Source organism: Aptenodytes patagonicus, chromosome 3, assembly GCF_965638725.1.
Source record: "Aptenodytes patagonicus chromosome 3, bAptPat1.pri.cur, whole genome shotgun sequence".
Lineage (NCBI taxonomy): Eukaryota > Metazoa > Chordata > Aves > Sphenisciformes > Spheniscidae > Aptenodytes > Aptenodytes patagonicus.
The window spans coordinates 126,303,785-126,325,653 of NC_134951.1; the positions used below are offsets into that span (position 1 = coordinate 126,303,785).

Genomic DNA, 21,869 nt, shown 5'->3' on the forward strand with positions numbered 1-21,869 from the left:
GATTCTATAATACAGACACTGTTATAATGGACAAGTCCATTAAAGGAATAAAAGGATTTCAGAAAGTTTATGTTTTTATAACTAGAGATATACCAAGTATAAATTTGTGATGCTGTCATAGCCAATGCAATCTATCCCTCTAAACATTCATACAAGTGGTTTTCAATTTGCAGGTTCCTGGTGGTCCTTGAACTTCATTAGAGGTCCTTAAAAAGGAACGAAGAAAAGCAAGTTGGCAATGAATTGCAGCTGACATTTATGGTTCCACAGTTCTGCTGGAGAACTTACAGAGAACCAGAAAATTTATTTATACTAAACAGTGTACTGTTCTAGCTATTCCAGCGCAACCTACCACTTCATAACAGCGTGTTTTAAATTCAGCTCTTTGTTACTAAAAACACTGCCAAACTACTTTAAAATCCATTCACTTCCCAATTACTTCTATGGAAAAGAATACATACAATAAAAATACATTAATTTATCTTACAATAAGAAATGTGAGGCAGAAGATCCTCTGCAATTCAAAAATGAAATGTCACTCCAGGAAATGAAATGCATTTTATTTTCTTGACTTTGTATGGTCATTTGCTAGGCCACTGCATAACAGAAATGTATCTATGCTCTAACATTGTCATGAGAGCAGTTTTACCAGCTGCATACATACCTTGACAGACAAGGTGTTAGCTACTATTCCATCCACTATACTTTCAGTAAATGGATCAAAGTGTTTGTCTGGTCTTCTCATGAATTCTGGCTTTAATCTGTATCCGCTTTTGCCATTGTACTCATACATTCCCATGTTTATTTGCATAGACAAATCTAAGTGTTAAAAATATTGATAAAAATAACGTTCTGGTTAGATAGCAATTTAAAAAACACAATAAAATAATACTATTTATTGTAATTTCAAACCGACTATAATGTAAACAGCTATTTATGGCATACTGTTGCTTGTTATAAGAGGTTTCAGATGTGATCGCAGCCACTCTCTTGGATTCTTTTGACAAGACAGACATCTGTAAGACATATTTCAGAAACTACTCAATAGATAACATTTTCAAATTTTAAAAGAAGCCTCGAAACTTAGGTTTTGAGTCCCTCAGTGTTGCACTGTTGTACCCGACCCAGCAGAGTACTTATGTTTCTAACTCCTTCTAACGTCAGACACTGGGTGCTTGATACTTGGTTGAAACTGGCCCAAAGAAGTTTTTATTACTCTGCAGACTCCCAGCCTGTGTAGGGTTTTGCTTTCCACGGAAAGGAGGTGTATACATGGGCACAACTGGAAAGGAAAAAGGGAATGGTACCATGTGCCCAGAGGCAGAACGTGGCCAGGATATGTCCTGGGATGCAGTAGATGGAAATATTTGTATGTCTCAGAACAGACATAGCCTTGGAAGACAACACATTCTATTTCAAAAGTGACTTGTGCATCCGGGAGCCCAAATGTCTTTGTTTCTTAAACACTCACTTTTAAAGTGGAATTTGCTGTCGAAGTCCCTTATGTCTTGATATACTGAGATTTTGGAAGACACAGGAAAAAAATCCCTGCCAGACCTGAAATGCTGCTCAATGGTAACGACTTACAAGTGATGACAATATGGAGGGCATTACGTATGCGTATTATACTAGCTACAACATGGTAATTATGAATATTCGTAGTTAAAAAAAAAAAACCCAAAACTGTGTTAAAAATGTTAATTAACAGCTCTGTTAATTATCATTCAATCACTAGACATCTTTTGATGCACAAAGTCTTTCCTACCTACGAATCAGAAACTGTATCAGAGAAGCGGTAAGGTACAGCTTACAAAATCTAGAGACCAGCATAACTTACCTACAGTTTGGAAGTTAAGAGCAACCATTTGGCAGCCGGCGTTCCAAAAGACTTGTGGCATGTAGTTCGAAGAATCTACACGTGTTCCCTTTGGGTAAATTCGGCTTAGCTGCATTTTGTTGTATCTAAATGGTGAGTAGTTAAGATATAGTACGTGTGACAAAAATCACTTTGCAGAGAAGTGCAACTGCAATATTTAAATGCAGGTGTTCTTCACAGAATGGCAGTGGGTTCCTTATGGGATTTCTGCAACCATAACGCTTCCAGAGGTCCACAATTTTGTAGGAGATATGATACATACGGGGTAACTAAAGGTGCTGTGTGTTCCTGTACAGAGTACTCAGAATAAGCGAGGAAATAGCACAGGCATATGCATTAAAAAGATAGCATTCATAAAATTCCATTTATCATTATGGTTACTAATTTGGGATTTTCCTAAGATCGCATTTATAGAGGCCAAATAGCTGTAAAGAGCGAGTCTTCCTCTGGTGGGGGAAGAGGTGCTCAGTTAAAAAGTAAGTGCTCTTCTGGCATAAGCATTAGAATTGGCCTCTACATACACACAGAAATGATGAGTGTGCGCTTCTTATAGTTGAGTCCACAAATCTCAGAGATGAGAACATGCTGCAGGTTATCTGTGGAAATAGCTTTCCATTAATCTTCTTTAAGGCACTATTTTATCTTGACCATTCATTCTTAACTGCAGCCATGATGAGATACATTGAGAAACATCAAAAGGTCTAAACAGAATGCTCCTTAGCTTTTCTTTAGAAGTTATAAAAAAACTCTAAAGAAAAAGAAAAAGAATTGTGTGGCAATAAAACAGCTCAGTGCTCTTAGAACTAGAGGTATGATGGCAAAGCAAGCTCTCCCGTATGGCTTTGCAAAAAACCATCAGCCACATTTGGACAATTCGCTCACCGTAACTCATACCACCTCATATAGGATGATAAATTTAACAATGAGAATACGAAGTATCAGGTCTTCAATATGTAGTTTATGCCTATTCCCTCTAGCCCTAGCCCACAGCACGGGGACTCATGCCAGCTTTTAAATTAGCTCATCAGAACTCAGGCCAATTAATTCATCTAGGAAGACAGTCAAATCTACACATTTCATTTGGGTTCCCTATTTCCCCAGCTCCTGTCTCCAAATTTCAATAAAGCCCTGTAACAGATCTCAGATATAGAAAGGCTAAGAAAGCAGCTTTCTGAAAGTCAAGGATACTCCACAAACTCCACAGGAGACTTTGTAAGTTGCTCAAGCCCTTTGGTTTCCACAAAGGAAGACATTTCAAAACTTTTGTTGCGTTCTGAAAGTTTAAAGGGGAAATAAAAACAGTGACACATTAGAGCATGAAATCATACGCAACACGAGCTGCAAACAACTGGTTTAGTCTCAGTCCCCTTATCCCATCTACTGCTCACCAGCTCATTTCACCTTGATCTCAAAGAGTTTACACACACAATTGTTTGCTGACAGCAGTAAGCTCACTCTGCACATACTCAAGAGCCCCATCTGAACTCACCGTAGCGCTGCCCAAATTAAGGGCATTGGTACTGCCCAGGATTGCTACTGTACAGGGCAACAGAAAGTCAGTGCACAGGCAGAGATCTCTCATGTTTCTTGCAAAATACCATGTTGATATATTTGAGAGGTAGAGCCCAAAGCTCGCAGGTGTGACGCACAGGTATTGTAGCGTCAGCTTTTGTGGGGGGACAGCGGGGAACACAGAGGGCCCTGCTGGATCTCTAGATTGTCTTTGCAGACAGATGCAAGGGCTTTGAGCCAATCTGAAGCTGCAATAACTAATGTCCGTATCAGATTAAACTAAACAGTGCACTAGCTGTGCCTACAGCGGTTCTCATTATCTTCAGTCTGTCAGGGTAAGGTCACATCTGTCTCAAGCAGTCATGGAAACATTGCTATCTAATCAAGCCTGAAGGTACACTCCTGTGTCCCAGCAGGTCTTCAGACCTAACCCCGAACTAATATGGAGCTTCTATGACCTCTTTAATTTGGTCAAACTTTCTGACCTGACAGTGGTGGAAAGCTCCTCCTAAGCTCCTAACTCAGTAGGACTAAACATTAATTCGTGTACCATTCGTTACTCACCTTTGCCTGATGTGTGCACAGCCTTTCCGTGTACCCATGTGACATGCTACAGCAGAGAGCCTAAATCAAGACCCTTCTAGCTTCTGTATTTTTTCCTTTACACTTTTGTACAGAAGGTAAGGATTCCTGTAAAGTAACAGCTTCCCATTTCACCACAATCAGCTGTGTAGATTGCCTAGAAGGGGCCACAGCGCTGGGAGGTCATATCCACTAGATATCTCAGCACTGCTCTGTTTAAAAATGAGGGAAGCAGTGCCTGTGTTGAAACATGAAATCTCCAGCCTCACCACTTTATTGAAAGCAAACAATAAGGCAGAGAAGAGGCTTGCCCTCATCCGGTTTTAGAAGTAATTGTGCTGCAGTAAACCAGGGATGGCCAGGAGGCCAGCCCGGCCAGCTCCTTGAAGTCAAACTGCGAAGCTGCAGGAGAGGGATAAAACTGAACCAAAGCACTTGTCTTGCAGAGAGAAGCAGGACAGAAACAGGTGGGCGCTTTCCTTGTAGGAAGCCAAAAAGGAAGCAGTGGATCCAAAGAAATGAGGAGCTAGATTGTTGAGGCCAACAAGAGAGGAAAATGTGCTGCCAGCCTGTGAACTACAAACTATTCTCAGTGTACGCTGAAGAGTCAGAGGGTGACCGTGGTGTTCCAAAAGTGATTCTTTCCCTCTAGGACAGCTGGGACTCAGACTTTATTGTGGTCCCTCTTTCTAATTAGCAACTATCATGCTACTGCCATTATTCATAGCTGTTATCTCCTAACGGCAAAAGATTCCTGCCATTCCCTAGAGGCTGCCCTCCTACCACTCCTCTTCCTTTCCAACAAGCAATATCCTCTCTTTCTCCAGACTCTGTTGCAGCCAGCTCACCTCCATCTCAGCTCCTTATAAAGGCACTGAGATGATTCTTACTCCATCCTTCCCCCTTACTAATGGGATAGCACTAGCAACACTCATATATAGTGGTTTTATTCTATTTAGAATATAGGTGCTAGAATTTGTTGTAGTATAGAGATACAGTATATGCTGTATCTCTCAGCCTTATCTTAAAGTAGAGCATCTGTAGGAAACCAGAACTGGTGGCTGTTAAATGATTCAGTTACTAAATGTCCAGGGCTTAATCAAACTCCTAATTAAAATAAGAACAATTATTTCCTTGTACTACCTGGAGAGGATTAAGAAACCTGCCCTTTGAAGAAAAGACTGTGCGGGAGAGACATTTCTTTCTCGTGATACACCGTGCTATCTTATCAGGAGGAAGTCACTACAGAGTAGACAAACAACTCATTGAAAAACTGTCTGAAAAACTTGAAAAAATACAGTTACAGCTACTTGCTGTCAGAGAGAGGGAACGTATCTAGTGAGTGCAATCAGGGGACTGTTACAGGTCCAGTGCTATTCAATATTTCTGTTAAGAAGTTGGATGCAAGACCAGAAAATGCACTTTAAAAATGTGTGAATGACAGAAGCAGTGAGGTGCTGTTATCACCGTGGAGGCCAGGATCACAAATCAAAACAAACTCTGACTTAGAAAATACTAAATTAGAAAAATGCTGTAACACTGAAATGGTGAAACTGTATAAAAGACAAATATGGAGCTCCACACTTAGGGAAATGAAGTCAGGTGAGCAAAAATAAAATCTGGGCAACAACTGGATAGGCAGCAAATTAAAAAACAATCCTCATCTAACTCCTCCTTTATTCAGCTCATCTTCACTGAATTTAATGAAGGTCCAGCAGTGAGTCCAGGCCAGGACTAAGACCAGAACCCACAAGCCATGCTATAGTGCCCACTGCTTTAACCAGCCAGCAACATTTACCACATAAGGCCACCGCTTTAACGAACTGGCCACATTTACCACATAATGATTTTTTCGACACAAACACCAGAAATATTAATTCCTTAACATTACGAGTTCACAGAAAAGGTATGATTGCTCAAAGGTCACATAAAGACTTAGGATAAAAAAATCTGGACCTCAGCAGTTCTTTACAAAAGACAAAACTCAGAAAGGCACAGGCATGTGAACAGAAGAAATCTACACAAGACAATTTTATAACAGCTGCATTGACTTGACCTGCTAGGATTCACATGGCTTCCTTTCCAGAAGGAATAACTCCTTCCCACTGCGCTCTTGTAACTCTCATTAGAGCTAGAGGAGATTATAAACATCCAAAGGGACACTACTATAGGGAACAAGCACAGCTCTGCAGGATTTTGTCAATGCTTGTGTGTATGTCTGTGTAAATACCCACATACAAATGAACAGGTAGATAACTTCTTATATGTTTATTATTCATTGTGAGTAAATGCAAAATCTTGTATACAGAGATGGACTTAGGCACCAATTACCTGTCCTCTGCCAAGGCCTCCACAAATCCATAATAAATTAAAATGCTGTACACTTCTTTAACTAAAAAGCTCCAAGAGCATATTGAAACCTGTCAAAACAAAGTGAAAAAGTGCAGGCAAACAGCAGGGGGTTCTGCACCAAGAAAGGAAACGATGCTGCAGTGTTTACTGAGGATGCCAGTGAGTGCATTCCTAGCAAGGCATCTTCTGTAAAAGCCAGCGGGGGATGAAATTATGGCCTTTTCTATACAATACACAGAGGCAGGAAAGAGTGAATTTGCATAAGGGGAAAGGCAGACTCTGCTTACCCTGAATCCTCTATAAAAGCAGCAGAGGCAAAATATAAAGCACTTGCTCAATCCGTAGGAATATTTATGACCACTTTTCTCAAACTGCTTAAGTTACTTTTCAATCATGGACAACAAAGACAATGTAAGTACAACATTTTCAAAAATGTTTTTGAAATGGCAGCATGGTTACTGTTGATGAAGTTTGATATTTAGACTAATGCAGTTTTCAAAATAAATATGGATTTATTTGGCCGGATACCAAGGGAACATTTTCTGCCCGTGTGCCTGTATCTAACTGAGAGGAAGCCAAGTAGCATTTCTCCAGAACTTTCTTCCAAACACTTGCTAGATAATTTCCAGTACAAGATGTTGCTCATGCTTAGCTTACTTACTTTTTGATACTTCAAATGACTCAAACTTCACAGGCTGAATGTAGTTCACCAGGTTAGACATCTCTTCCGTGGCCATAGCCTCACTTCCAGCAGTACCCTAGGACAGAGAAGGGAAAATGCTGCAGTTTTGATCTGTCCGTGGTGGCCATCAGAGGCCACAAATACCAAAGCCCAGTTTTCTATCAACTGTGATATCTTTTACTGATCCTGGCCTAGTGTAGTCAATGCCTCACATAGGGAGCTTCACATAGTAAAGAAGAAAATTTGCTATAAAATTTAAATGTTTAATTAAAGTGCTGCTGTATTCATTCTTTTTACGTGGTTCCTTGGGAAGGGACTGCATTACCTTTACACATGCATAGTGCTGAGCCCATTTATCAGTACTGTTGAATAAATAATAAATACAGCTCTAAGTTTTTGATGTCAAGTTTTTCTTCCAACAACGCTAAATACACCACGAGCAGTTGTCTAAAACAGATCAGCTGTGGTGCTATTAATTCTTATTCTTCAGTAAATGAAAATATAAATAAACAAAGCACAGATGTGCTTCCAAACCGATTAACAACCACCTTCAGAAAGTTGGTGGTGTGTTTCCCAGTGCTCTGCCTCTCTTTCTCCACTAGATGGTAGTCCCACTCCTGGTAACACAAGCCAACCCACAACTGCTGGAATCGACCCATCACCATAAAACATATCTACACCCTTACTTCATCCATCGACGACTTTTTACAGTCATCATCATAGTCATCATCATCATCGCTCTCAATCTCTGCTTCTCCTGAAAAGTTTTAAGCAGAAGATAATTACTGGCTGAAGCAATAGTTGTAATTACCAGCGATAAATTCGAGAAAGATGTGCAAGTAGCACTGCTTAAGGGAGACTACATTACACATGTGCTTTTTGTCACAGCACAAATCAAATACACTGTCTCGAGGGATTCATCCATCTTCAGCATTCGTGAGTTCTTATTGGCCAACCAAACAAAAACTCCTCCTTTGCAGCTGCTGGATGCTCAGTGTTTGGAAATCACGGGGTAGGTATCAGCACTGAGAAAACAGCGTTGTGGTGTGCGTAGTGTGCGCAGTGTGTGGGTACAGTATCACAAACTACTCTGAGGAGATGTTCCCATGCTTGGGTCACAGCCCCGGGGTTGGGGAGGTGTGAGTTCAAACTCCCTCTCTGTTGCAGGATCCCTGCAGGACCTTCAGTGAATGCCTCACCCCCTCTGGGAAGTGCACACTTAACAGCATGCACGGGGTGAAGACATCACGCATGAAAATGGATGAGATTCTCATGTGCTGTGGTATCAAGGGCTGTTCAGCAAAATCCATCTGTTCTGAACGTACCGCAGTACATGTCCTGAGGTAGCGCAGCTGGGAGCATCTGGCACAGGAGCCTAACTGCAATAGCTTGACTTCCATTCCCTTCACAGACTGCTTTGGTGTGCCTTACTGTTAGGACTCCGGTGGCATAGCTCAAATGCACCGGCTGAGGGCAGCGCAAATCAAATAATGGGAAGAAGATGCATAAGGCTCATCCTTTCCCTGAAAATGTACTGATGGAGTAAATGGGACCAAATAAAACTCATTTTATGCCTTGCTCCCAATTGCAGTGTACTAATCAAATTCCCATGGGCAAGACACAGATTCTTTATTATTAATTAAGGAATGCCTCCCCTTGCCTCCAAAATGTTTTGATTTGGTTGCACCAGAAATTAAACCATTAAGGAATATCAAGCTTATCTTTCTCTTTAGTGACTCCTCCTGTGGGTCTGGCTGTCATGAAGTATACACTGTGCACCTTAAGAGGACTCTAGAAAAGAAGGTTTAACTTATACTGCAGTCACCTATCCACACCTATAAGATCGACAACGCTCCCTGAAGATTTTATTCCACAAATCTTACAGCTTTCTTCAGCAGTGGCAATTTTATTTTGGCAGCACAAAAATCTAACCACTGTGCAGCATTCCCAAACTCTCCAGAGAATGGTAATTCAGTCTGAGATCCTCCTGTCAATTTAGGGTCTAATCCAAAGCCCACTGAGTCAATAAAGAAACTCCTCTTTGTTCCAGCAGGCCTTGAATCATGCCCAGTGGGCCCCTTCTCAACATGGAGAGCACATATGATTTAAATAATGAGCGTGCCTTTCACAACCAAATGATGACTACCCAGGCTGTGTTTCCTTCCAGATCCGGATGTTGAAATGTCAAGCTTTTATTCATAAATACATTTCTTCCTGAACATTTCATTGAAGAAAATAACATGATTGCTCAACAGGCTCAAGGGATGGCTCAGGGAACCTCAACGCATTGCGAAGAGCTAGCCGAGCTCCCACAGGATTTGCAGTGACAGTCTTTGCATGGGAAGCTCTCAACTGATTTAACCAGACTGGCAAAATAACGCTTCGCATAGTCCACAGAATGGGGAATGCGGGCAGATTTCAGCCAACTTGCACTGCTGAGATACCAGGTAGATGATAGCTTGTTCTTGCTGGAAGTGTCCGGGGAGGAAAGTACACAACACGTTATTCATTTATTTAAAAATATTTAACAGGAAAACTCCCAAGGAGATCAGATCTCATTTTCAAGTTCTGCATCAGACAGCAAAACCAGGACAAATAATACACAGGACTGCAAACACAGAATAAAAATTAGTAAATGTTTAGAAAGTATGACTACATCTGCATTGCCTTTCACCTAGAAGCATGGTCCTACGCTCAAACCCAACCTTCTTTTCCCGTTGTATTGCTGGGACACAAAGTCAGAGCAAGCCTTGGCCAGACTGAGGAGATGTCTGTGCTGTGGATGCCTTCATGCTCACCCTCCCACAGGGGTGGTGGGATCAACCCCGTGCCATCACTCCTATCCCTTCCCAGGAGGGCACAGACACTGTGTATCATAAATGCACGTGGGCTGGCATACGCAGCTGTGCTGCAGGTCAAGTCCAGTATATACGTGTGAGCTTGTCTATGGGACAACTAGCTGTAATGGCATAATTATTATTTGCATTTAGATGGGACTGCAAAGCCAGGTCAGGACAGGACCTCTCCATGCTCTCTAGCATACAAATACAGTGAAAACAGAGAGCCCTGCTCCAAGGGCTTGCCCTCCAAGTACGAGACAAGAGCCTGCCCACGGACAGAGGCAGACAGAAGAATATCAAGAAATAAAAAGATGTTTCTCCCTACCACAACAGGTAAGTTATAACGCAGATACTGTCAATCACTCATGGGCAGAAGGGCACAGGAAACTTCTCAGTGGAGTAATGGGGCAGTTTCAAGGATGCTTTCAAGGAGCTGCCCCTAGGGAGTGGAGCAGCGTGGGGAAGGCATAAAAGTGCTCATTGGGCAACGTAACAAGTTGGCAAAGGAGGCTGAATCCCAACTGATGGGTAGAGGGGTTCAACACAGTAATACTGAAAGGAAGATGATTAGGAGAGGAGAGCTGGGAATGACAAGCCAAATCCCTATTACCAAGGGTTGAGGAAGCAGAGTGCTAAATATTCTCACCATGCCTCAGCAGCGTGACAGATATTGAGAGCCTAATAAAATGAAAGGTTATACATTGCTTGAAATTCAGTGGAATGTGGTAATCTGCTTTCTCAGACCCCTTTGAAATAACAGCCAGAATGTATTATAAATGCAGTACTTGCTGGTGCAGCTTGTTAGCTCTATAACATTTAGGCAGCCACCAGCATCCTGGGGGGGAAAAAATCACTTTTTGTTTTTTCCACAGGCCGTACATCAGCACTTGCTGATTTTTAAAAAGGAAAAAATGACCTTTATGCAGTTTGCTAAAACATTTTACTTTGTAACAGTGGGCCATGGCCTCAGCTGGCATGCAGCAGCGATGTACCAATGCAAATTTATATACACTGAGCCTAAAACTTTTTATCCAGTTTTTGATTTAGTCATCCTGAAGTGATGAGGCCAATTCTACCCTCTCTCTCTGTCTTCCTGTGAGCCTTTCCTTGCAGCACCCACTACTCTGACAAAAATGTCATCCTATCAGTGAGAAATTAACAATTTGCTCAAAAATTTAAATACTGTTCCATTAGCAAGTTTGGGCTACTTTCGGTAAAATGTATGTACCCGCAGAACTGCCACTGTTCTTTATGCAGTGTAATCTAACTTCTTTGAAAATCTTATTTACTTCTGTTCATTGTGCTAAAACAGCCAGGTCTAAGACGCTTGTTTACCAAAATGACAATCTATCTCACAAGTGTTATCTCAGAAATTCTTTTTCTGCTTTGCCAGCTTTGCTGTACCTTTAGGGAAAGCTTTTCCCACTGACAGATATTATACTGTATTGAAGTTACTTTTTACATCAGTTTCATGAACATCTTGCAAACCATTCTGCAAAGCTCGTTTCAGAATTGTTCCTTTAATTACTGCTACTATATCACCAGCACCTACCTTTTACATGGTATGTTTTACAAACATATCAAAAGAGTGGTTTATTTGGGTTTAAATCTGACCTCAAGCAGTGTAAGACACAGTGAAGCTTGCTATCAACTGAAGTATGGATCTCCGTATTTTTTGCATTGCTGTGAAAAAACTCATTTAAAATCTCAAGAAGGCTACATCGGCACAACTTTCTCCTGGAGATCAGCAGTAATTTTGACAGGAGCTATATAATACAATAGAGTTATTTGAATAATATGCCCAACTTGCTATATGTAAAGATTATGTTCAGGTTGGAGTATTGAAACGCTTCATGTTACGAAACGTTAAGAATTAGGCTTCGTTTAGTGAGTCTTTAATGGCATTACTCCTCTCATGCTCCAGAAAGAAATTGGTACTGGGTATAGAGGAGCGTAACGCTTGCAGTGCTCCAGCATTACATGTTGCCGATATTGAGATGCACATAAGGAATGAGGCAGTGAAAAGAAGGGTGTCTTGGTGACTGTTCCTTGTCAGTCACCCCTAAACTGTTCTTAAGCTCTCTCAGACTCGTCTGTCCTTAGATAAAATTGGCTTAACATTATTTCACTTCCCACAGGTATTGTTCAGATAAATTCACTGCTGTTTGTCAAGTGCTCATATGCAGCCTGGATACCCCCACAGAAATTCACTGCAAGATGAGGATGCTACATCTAGGATCAAGTATTGAATGACAGAGAGAGGAAAAATATTGACTAACTGCATTCTCCAAAAGAGGCATAGGTCCTAAAGGAGAAACAATGGCTGACAGAAGGATTACAAGTAATTTATTTTGGCAGTCACAGATGAACCAAGTGACCACATCAATTTTGCAATCTCACTTTGAGCATTTTCTAATTTGTAAGTGTTCATCTTCACAATCTACAGTTAACAGAGGTTGTTATATAGGTAATACAGACATAATATTCACAGTTAATTTGTGCAATTACACACCCTGTTACGGGACTGGCCCCCTGCCTTGCATCGTCATCAACATCTAGATTCACAGCCCAGGTCTTTTCCTATAAAAGCTCACAGGGAGGCTCCTGAAAGACAAAGCTGTTACGCTCTATTGCAGCTCAGGCACTCAGAAAGCAAAAGACATACACTTTGCCACTGGGTTCTCACTATCTGCTGGTAACAAAAATGCAGAGTTAGGAACCCAGGGTTGATTTCAACTGTTGGAAAGGAGTCAGCTGGCATACACACCCTTATTTTTCTGTTGCTTGGGATTTGTCTAAAGCAAATCAAGAAAACAGTATTAAATCATTCCTGACACCAGGATGAATCTTCCTTTGAAATCCAAGCCCTACACCAAATCATGCCCTTCTCAAAGTTTCTTAACACAATAGTTGAAAACTCTTTCTTTGCTTCTAATAGGATAAACAATGTTATCCACAAATACAGCCGGGTTTTTTTTTTTTTTTTAATTGAGCTTGAGGCAAACAGCCAGCATGAAAATTTTCAGCTCAATTAATCAGAGTTTAGAAAAAATTACAAACAATGGAAAAAAGTTTTTTAATGGCAATGGTAATGAACTTATATTCCAGCAGAGCTTTCAGTTTGCTCTGTAAGTATTCTACTACTGGGGCATAAATGTCTATGCTTTTAGCAATCCAAAATTTCAGTCTTAATAGGAAGAAGAAATTCTAGTGCAGGGAACAGACACTGGGCTGGGAATCAGGATATACAGATTTTGTTGTTTGTCCTGCTGCTAATCTGCTCCTGTGGTTTAGAGCAAATCCTTACTTTATCTTTTTCTCTGCACTGCTCTTTGTCTTTTCCAGTTAGGTTTTAAGCTCTTCAGGACAAAGACGATCTCTTACTAATTTTTGCATACCAACACTCACAATGGTCCCCTGCAGATCCCATAGGCATTAGCAGAATATATGCATTAAATTATAGTAACTTTTCTATTTCATTTCTGATTTTAAAAATTCTGCTAATAACGAACAAGTTAAATGTAATACACTGCTTTCCATTGGCTACATTCCCTACAATTCCTGACGGTAACAAGCATTTGTTTGCAGTATTATTTTTGCCTGTTTCCATCTCTGGAACAGAAGAACATCTTATAGCACTTTGCGTAGAGGCCTGTGACGTGTTCCCAACTAATGCAAGACAACAGCGGGTTGAGCCTTGCCTGCCCGAGGAACAGATATCTCATTCACAGTCACCCTAAACCTTAAGACACTGCAGAACCGCTGCAGTTCTCCCGTGCAATGGGTTAAGTCAGAAAGGGCACGAAATGGTAGGCACATCTCAGAGGCAACAGAAAAAAGAAAATGTTTCTATTTGGTATCAGACTTGGGCACATAGAAAAGGCACCCGAGGGTGGAGGAGTTGGCAGCTCGCTCTACTTCCTAAGCAGTGCAGATAAATGTTAGTACACATCACTGAGCTTTAGGTCACTCCATAAGTGATTCCTCAGCCGCGAGCCTCCACAGACTCCTGGATCAATGACACTTAGCATTGCTTCCTACTGAGTAAGGCCCACACTGGTGTACCTTTACCTTGCTAGAGCAATGTAAATGCATTGAATTATAGCTGTAATTAAGCATTTGTGTTTTAGGGAGAAATATATTTGTAGATTCAATTCATACCTGCTCCGGGGGAGGAGGGTTCAAACATACTAGAAGTATCACTGCACGTGTTGGAAGCTTGCTCAGAGAGCTTCTTTTTTGCACTTCCATCTGCAGACTTATGGGACTTCTTTTTATTCTTCACCAGAATTTTGTACATTAAATCCATAGGGCTTGGAAGAGGAACCCCAGGCTCAAGCTTGCAGAAAAAGGAAGAGAAATTTGTCACAACAACAAAAGAAATGAGCTTATGGCAATTTCTTAGGGCCCACATGCTGCAAGATAATTTTGTAACCTCTGTAAGCCCTGTTAAAATGAAATGTATTTTGCACAAGAGGTAACCTCAACATTAAATGAAACAGGGCTACTGAAGGCACTTAAGAAGAAAAGAAAAATGCTTTATGAAATGTCTATGGTAATAACCGAAGTAAGTATTATTTCAAATATGAAAGCCTACATTATAAAATGGCAGCTATGAGAATCAATTGCATTTAGAAGATTACAATTCACTGTATCAGAACAATCTCTGCATCAGAAATTATATGCTTAAGTCACCAACAGCTCACGTTTAACCCCCTCCTTTAGACTCTGTTTTGAAAGGCCATGTATGAAGAATGACACAGGACTGAAACACTTAAATAAAAATTCACACAGATATTTGTGATCTGATAAATGCCAAACCATATTACCGGGTATTTTTCCAATGGATCCATAAGCAATGCATCTCCAAATATTAATCTGCAGTACTCTGCCATTTTTGCCTGTTGTTTAGGACTAAAGGGGACAAAAGAAAGAAATAAGTGAGTCCTACTAATGCTACAGAGTGAAAGCAGCAATAGTGGAATATCTAATATCCCTAAACTAGATACAATTTCCTGATCCAATTGCTGTGAATTTTTCAGAGAACCAGATAGATCATGCAATTATTCTGATTCCTCCGACAGAGCTTATCAAAAGGATCATACATGAAGTAAAGTCACTAGTCAATTAAATAATAGTGAAACTGAACTTTTAACATTGAGGTATATTTTCCCATGCACTTAGCAGAAAATAAAAAAATGAGGCTGTCAGTTGTTACCTTTAGGGAAATAACCGCTACATGAATTTGCCTCTTTCAGGCAACATTTTTATTCAAAGTTTAAATATTTTCCTCCTTATGTTACTTTATACACATGCCTGGCTTTCTTCTCACACCCTGCCCCCCCGACCCCATTTGCATTTCGTTCTCTTTTTGTCATACCTGACCTAAGGCATAAAACCCAAAACAGTTACGCAGAAAGCAGTCTCCTGTGCAGGTGTCTCGCTTAAATTTCCCAAGCCAAGGGTACCTATCACCTTACTCATGCATCAGCATGCCTATGATGCACAGCCATACAGAAGAAGGGGCGGAAGACATTACTTGGGTCTCAAAACCAGCAAAGCTGCATCAGTTATAGACACTGGTAGAGAAGCAGCTAGTTTACTACAGATTTCTAAAACGCACTTAGTTTTACTGCAGATTTTCTGCAAAATGCAGCCCACTTTCCCCATCCTATTTGTTAGCCTGTGTGAGGTGGGTGCTGTGCCTGTGCGGCGTGACAGCCCGTCCAGCCGCAGCCCTGCCCGCAGCTGCAGCGGCACCTCCGCACTGTGCTCCACGACAAAGCACTGACCCATCTGCAGACCTCCTGGGCTGGGTTTGCACCAAAAGCTTGCAGTGCTCTCACCAGCTCACTCAGAAGTATTTCCTCTGACATATCCTCACCGGCAGAAGTCATAGCGTAGATGTAACTGTGCTACTGCTAAGCCGTATTATGTCGATTTGGAGAATTGCTGTATCAAGTGCCAGTATAACTGCATTTTATATGCATGTAACTACACACTGCATGCATGTTATGCGTGTATAACTGGGACCAACATATCAGGACAGCCTTCTTAGTGGGGATCTGGATGTAGTAACAAGCTGCTAGGTGGAGCTGCTCAATGATCATTTTAGCTTGTTTGGGTACGTGGTCAGATTCCTTTTGTAAAAATCTTTGAATTTTATTTAAAATCAGATCGAGTGTCAATTTTTACCATAGTAAATTACTTCAGTGGTTTTCATGACATCCTCTAGAAGTAAACTGAACCTCAGTAAACTCTACTTATAATCAATTTTCCCAAAGTGCAACCAAAGAATGAAATAATTCCTGCACACCAGTGATGGGAGTTTTAGGACTGTTATGCTACTCAGAAATATTACTCAAATCATCTTAAAATGCAGCTCAGTGCTACAGTCACTCTCTTTCTAATTTTAGGCGACTGTGTATTTTTGTTATACGTGCCTGTTTAAAATCTGTAACATCCGAGCTTAGGTGTCTTTAAAAGTTTCTTTTTTTGATACTCTGTTGAGAAGTCTCGATTAAAGGACAGGTTTCTATTGCTTAATATAACTTCCTCAACTACTGTTAATTATGATCTGCCTATCATGGAAGATACGTGAATGGTATAAGCAGTTATGTTACCATGGAGCTATTTTTCATGACAAAATAGAGCTGGGTACATAGGAAAAAAGGAGCGCTCATTTTTCTCTTGCAAACTGAAGAGTATGACAACCGCTGTGTCTAGTTCGTCAGTAGCTACCAACTGAGCACCTGGCAGCGGAGCTCCTCCTGGGGTCAGCAAGGCCACAGCAGAGCTGAGATAAAGGCTGGGTGGCATTTGAATCAGAAAATGTAATTTCCCTGAGATCAGCATTCTGGATGTCCCTTGACGCAGATACAGGGTGAAGCGGTCATCAGCTCAGTCATTGACAAAACATATTGCGAGGAGGCTTTAAATTATTCCGCAAAGCTACGCAAGCGTTGCATGCAGCTTAAATCACTACAGCATTTTATTAATGCTTTCTTTTGCGTGCAGCCAATTCTGCAAAAACGCTAAAAGCCACTTTTAGCCGAGGATGGAAAATTAAGATGAAGACAAGCAAGGCAGTGGAACTAAGAACCCACAAGGGAGAAGGTGATGGGAAGAATAGATCAGGCTATGACAGTGCGTTAGCTATTTCTAACCGCCAGCTACCAAGGAAAATAAAGTCACCTCACTCTAGCAAGCAAACAGGCTGGGTATTTGCTATAGGTCTAGGGGTTATTATAGCGAATTTTGTTTCAGTCTTCTCCACCAGTGTATATTTTGAATAGACCCATGCTCTTAGGACCCAGAAAGTTCAAAGGACATCTCCTTGAATCAGAAGAGCACAATTATTGAAATCGTAATAATTCGATGTGACATCAGCATTTTTAAAGGGGCACACCAACTCCAAAGAGAACTCTCGATAGGAATCAAAAAAAAAAAAAAAGCAAGAGTTAAATCTAATAAATTTCAAACTATCACCACAGCTAGAACAAATTCTTCTGATCTTCTGTGTTTAATTACATGTTTACATCAAAGAGAGCACGGTAAGAACTTTCATTTTTGCAAAAGAGAAAAATGTAATGCAACATTATTTAGGTTTAGTGCATAAATTCCAATGTCACTGCATCCCAGAGGCAGAAAGAAGGAAAAGGAAAATTACGGGGAAAAACTAACAGGTTTTAATACTATGAGAAAATCTTGCAGTAGTAGACAAGGCCAAAGTAGGAAAATCTTGACATTACAAAATGACTTGTCTTTGTGAACTGGACGATATGCAGATATTTTTAAAAGCTCCTAAGAAGGAACAAAAAATATTTAGGAGTACCAGCATTTAACCGAGTGGTATTTTTTGTGTGCACGCTCTCTCTCAAATATATATATATATAGATAGACAGATAGATAGATAGTTTCAAGAGATAGACCATTAGTAATAGTATAGATTATGCATTACTATAATAGTATTTTAAAAGTTGGAATATCAGTTTCTTTTTATTTTCCCTTCTTTCAAAATTATGAACCAGAGCCACAGATTGAAATACCAACTTTTCTACATCAACGTATTTCCCCGTTCGTGTTACGGAACAAAAAAGCAGGTATTTCCTGGTCCACATCTCCTGTTATTGGAAATTCTCTCAGCATTCATGTATTGTAATGAAAATTGATTGCTTCAAAAGAGCTGACTTTATCTGCTTTATGATTTTCACTGTGCAGATGTGGACGGGGAGCACACAGACTAATTATATATGCCCCCAAAATGTGCCAGGGCAAGGGAAGATAAAGCGGGAACATGATACCTGGAGATACGGAAATATAAAGAATATTAAGTAATGTTTTCATTACCATTACTGTATTGCTTGTACTTTGTTTTACTGTGTTTGTATTATGCCTGTTATGAAGGTCAATCACAGAGGCTCTTTGGCACTACTGCACGACTACTGCTCCTAACGTTATATTATTATCACTTCTGCAGAGATACTTCTTCTGCATAAGACAAAGACACAGATGCTTCCCAGAAGAGTCTAAAATAATTTAAAGTGTAGGAAGAAAGAGTGATAAAAATCCTGTTAATATTTGAAATAACAATTCCAGCAAGAAACCAGCAATATGAATAACTGTAATTAAATTTAATCTTGGAAGCAATCTTATATGGATACTGCTCAAGGATCACTTAACCTTTTTGCTATGTCATCAGTGCATTTCTAATTATAGAGTGTCTGCTTTCAGATTTGCAGATTGCTTATCTTCTTGCAAGCCCAATTTCAAACGTCAAGGTCTTCTTGAGGTCTTTTCAACATTTTCAGGGCACTTTTCTATTTTTTGATAGAACCACATCTTTTCTTAGTACTGCCTTTTTTCAGTGTGCATGGTTTCTCTTCAATATAAATGATGGCATACATAATATTTTATAGTCTAAAACTTATATGCTTGCCTCTTTCTCTAAACAACTTATTGTACAAAAACAGGCAACAATGAATATACTACATAGTGGAGTTATAGTAAAGGAACTGAAAATTCTTCACATGCTATAAAGATATTAGAGAGGAGTCCTTCTAGGAAAAACACTGAAAGAAAGCAAAATGAGATGTTTAACGCTATGTGCTAATAAGTGATTTGTTCCCTAGGTGGACAAAAAGTGTTAAAAATATTCTCAGGAACATCAACCAGAAGGAAGAAAAATTGCATTTTAAGTCCAGTGGTGATTAACGCTGCCATATCTATAGTGGTGATGTAAAACTTATTTACCTCCGATAATCGCAGTCTGTTTAAAAGCCGTGAATACAGAACACAGGGTAAAACCATATTTCTGTTTAAGCCAATGCCAAAATTTCTACTGATTTGTACGGGACCAGCACTTCACACATGAATACTGACTCTTGTAACTTGAAAACCAGAAGAAAAATTTGGTCATCCAAAAGTAGGAATTGATGTCAGGATTTGTTTGACAGCAATTCTATAAAAACACTTAGCATTTTTTGTTAATACTTAGGAAAAGTCCATCTTTAAGATCTAGGTGAAAAACAACATTCCAAGTAAATGAAAAGAGAAAAGGAGCATTCCATGACATTAGGTGAAGGCTTCTATGAGTGGCATGACTAATTGCAGATTTCTTTAGCAACCAGTGAAGAAATGAAGGGATAATTGTAGCAGTTGGTAAAATAACTAGAAATTATTTTCAGCCAAAGCAAAATTAGAAATCATACACATTAAGTCTGATGATTTACTGCAGCAGAAAATAATAAATAGCAATAAAGCCTCAGAAAGAGAAAATACTTGATACTGCTTTTGCAGACTTGCTTTGCTAAAAACCTGTGTTACAGCAATGCATGGAAAAGGACATGAAGTAATACACTTAGCAATAATTCATTATTCCATGACTGGAGTTTTCTGGAGAGAAAGGTCCAGTGGTTTCTGTGGGGCTAATTGTAAAGATCAGAGTAATGCAGCAATAGCTCTGTTCCCTTTTTGACGTATTCCTGCAGTACCACACCACCTTTAATTTTGACAGTGTTCCATCTTGTAGTTTTAAAGCCACTTTTGTACAGGAGTTTATTTTATATTTTTTTTTACTTCTTTACTTTCCTAGAATAGAACAGATCACCCTGGAATAGCTGAAGATTTAAGTCTTAATGACTTTAAAGGAAGAAAAATGTAACCCTTCTGGTTAAAATAAATTGGATGTTGCTTTTTCTCTGCCTTATAGTAAACACAGTGAATGTATATTTTAACAAATACAGAAGAATGAATACAAAATATAATACATTGAAGAATAATGGTTGAGATCGTTTCGAAAGACCAGAGGTTGCATTTGGAAGCACTGAGAAAAGCATTTTGAGTTAAAACCTACAGCAGTAGGTGAGCATAAGCAAGTCCAAAGTGATATAACTTACACCAAAAAGAAAGGAGCGAGGGGACCGATTAGAGAAAGAAATTAAATACAGTATCTGTGTGGTCTTTCAGAGGAAGACAGAACTAACTAAGCAGGATTTAACAGGTAGCTGTTTGAATCATGACGATGTGGCCTTTAAATGTGCGTAGAGCAAGCACGTATTTGCCCACAAAAGGTAGCGTAAACTTATACTGTAAGGTATACAGGTAGTGTGGGTCAGCTCTCAGATTTTAAATTTTTCTCCCTACATCATTTTTGATCAGTATTGTCACATCTGTTCTTAAAAATATTCTCACATAGCTTCTTCTACCAGTTCCTTCCCTTATGACGAGAATGTTCTTCCTAAAACAATGGAAAAGCAGTTAGCCCTCACCCTTTTCCTCTTCAAGAAGCAAAAGTGCCAACATCTTTTCTGGTTTGTATTAAAACATTCATAGTCGCCCAAAGATTATTTTTTATTTCACATTTAAAAAAAAAAAAAAAAAGGTTTCTCAGTCCAAACTGGCCCCAGAAGTGTTGAAAATGTTTTCACAGCAGAAAACAAAAGGGGAAAAGGCAATTCAAGTTACAGCACGTTATGTGTCAATGTCACCCCACTTTGAACCATGTTGTCTCTATATTCAAAACCAAAGTTAATGTCAAACTTAAAAAAGAAAAAAGAGAACTAAAACAATAATAAAAATAAAAAAGATCACTGGGACAAATTTAGAAGTGTTCTCACTTATTTTTTCTTTTCTTACACAGAAAAATTGTCCTTTGTAACTACCAAAAAAAAAAAAAGAAAAAGCGAAAGAAAACAGCTTAGGCAAACTGGTAATTTTTGGCAGAAAAAAATGGAGCAGTTGCCGGCCATCCATACTACCCATTTTGCAATCCTAGCTACTCTATGGTTCTGGCCTCTACTTCTAACACATGAGAAACAGACCAAGTTCTGTGCACAGAATATACTTATAGTGCAGAATAGGGTCATAAGCAGGTGAAACATTGCTTCTTTGATGAAATACCGCTACGTTCCAGCAGGACATACCGAGACTGTAAAGTTAACACAATTTGTCTCACAATTATTCAAACTTTCTTTTTCTTCCAAAAGTTCTAATTCAGGAAGGTTTTTAAGAACATGCCTGATTCATTCTGATCGTCTTGGTTACTTAGGCTGATACAAGTTCTTTTGGGTAAGAGCTGTTGATCATGTCATATAATAAAACTGTCACAAGTGCATACATAATTCTGTGCTTAGACTTTATAAAAAGTATAACACCATACAGGAAAACATGGTCATTACTTACGAATCCACATGATTTTCAAAGGAAAGGAGGATCGGAAAGGGCGATGTCTTAAATGCACATTCAGCAATAGCTTCTATTACTTCCTGAAGAATCAAAATACATACAGTTACAAATTTATGTCTCTAAAGAAACAGCGTTTTGGTCTTTGAAGACAGAAAAGACCCAGAGGTCTGAAATCATACCCAAAGTGCCTGAAATCAGACCTTCCGTTCTAAACATCCCAGAAAGCTCTGGATGTGCTTTTGCAGCAACCAAATTTTTCAACCTGAACTGTAATCAAATCTCCAAAATGTCTGATGAGCCTGAAGCACCGCATTTCTCAAGAAATGACTTATGTCTGCCT

The 21,869-nt window shown here is 39.6% G+C and overlaps 1 protein-coding gene across 3 annotated transcripts in view; it reads right to left on the minus strand.

The window, feature by feature from the left end:
- Positions 1–21,869, minus strand: part of PLCB1 (phospholipase C beta 1) — a 412,203-nt gene that overhangs the window by 89,274 nt on the left and 301,060 nt on the right. For all 3 annotated transcript variants that reach the window (XM_076335119.1, XM_076335120.1, XM_076335121.1), the window contains exons 12-19: positions 21,527–21,609; positions 14,674–14,758; positions 14,006–14,183; positions 7,691–7,761; positions 6,984–7,080; positions 3,065–3,149; positions 1,838–1,962; positions 665–819 (exon numbers count right to left, since the gene is read on the minus strand). In XM_076335119.1, the coding sequence (XP_076191234.1) occupies positions 665–819; positions 1,838–1,962; positions 3,065–3,149; positions 6,984–7,080; positions 7,691–7,761; positions 14,006–14,183; positions 14,674–14,758; positions 21,527–21,609 (879 nt within the window). The remainder of the gene's footprint in view (positions 1–664; positions 820–1,837; positions 1,963–3,064; positions 3,150–6,983; positions 7,081–7,690; positions 7,762–14,005; positions 14,184–14,673; positions 14,759–21,526; positions 21,610–21,869) is intronic.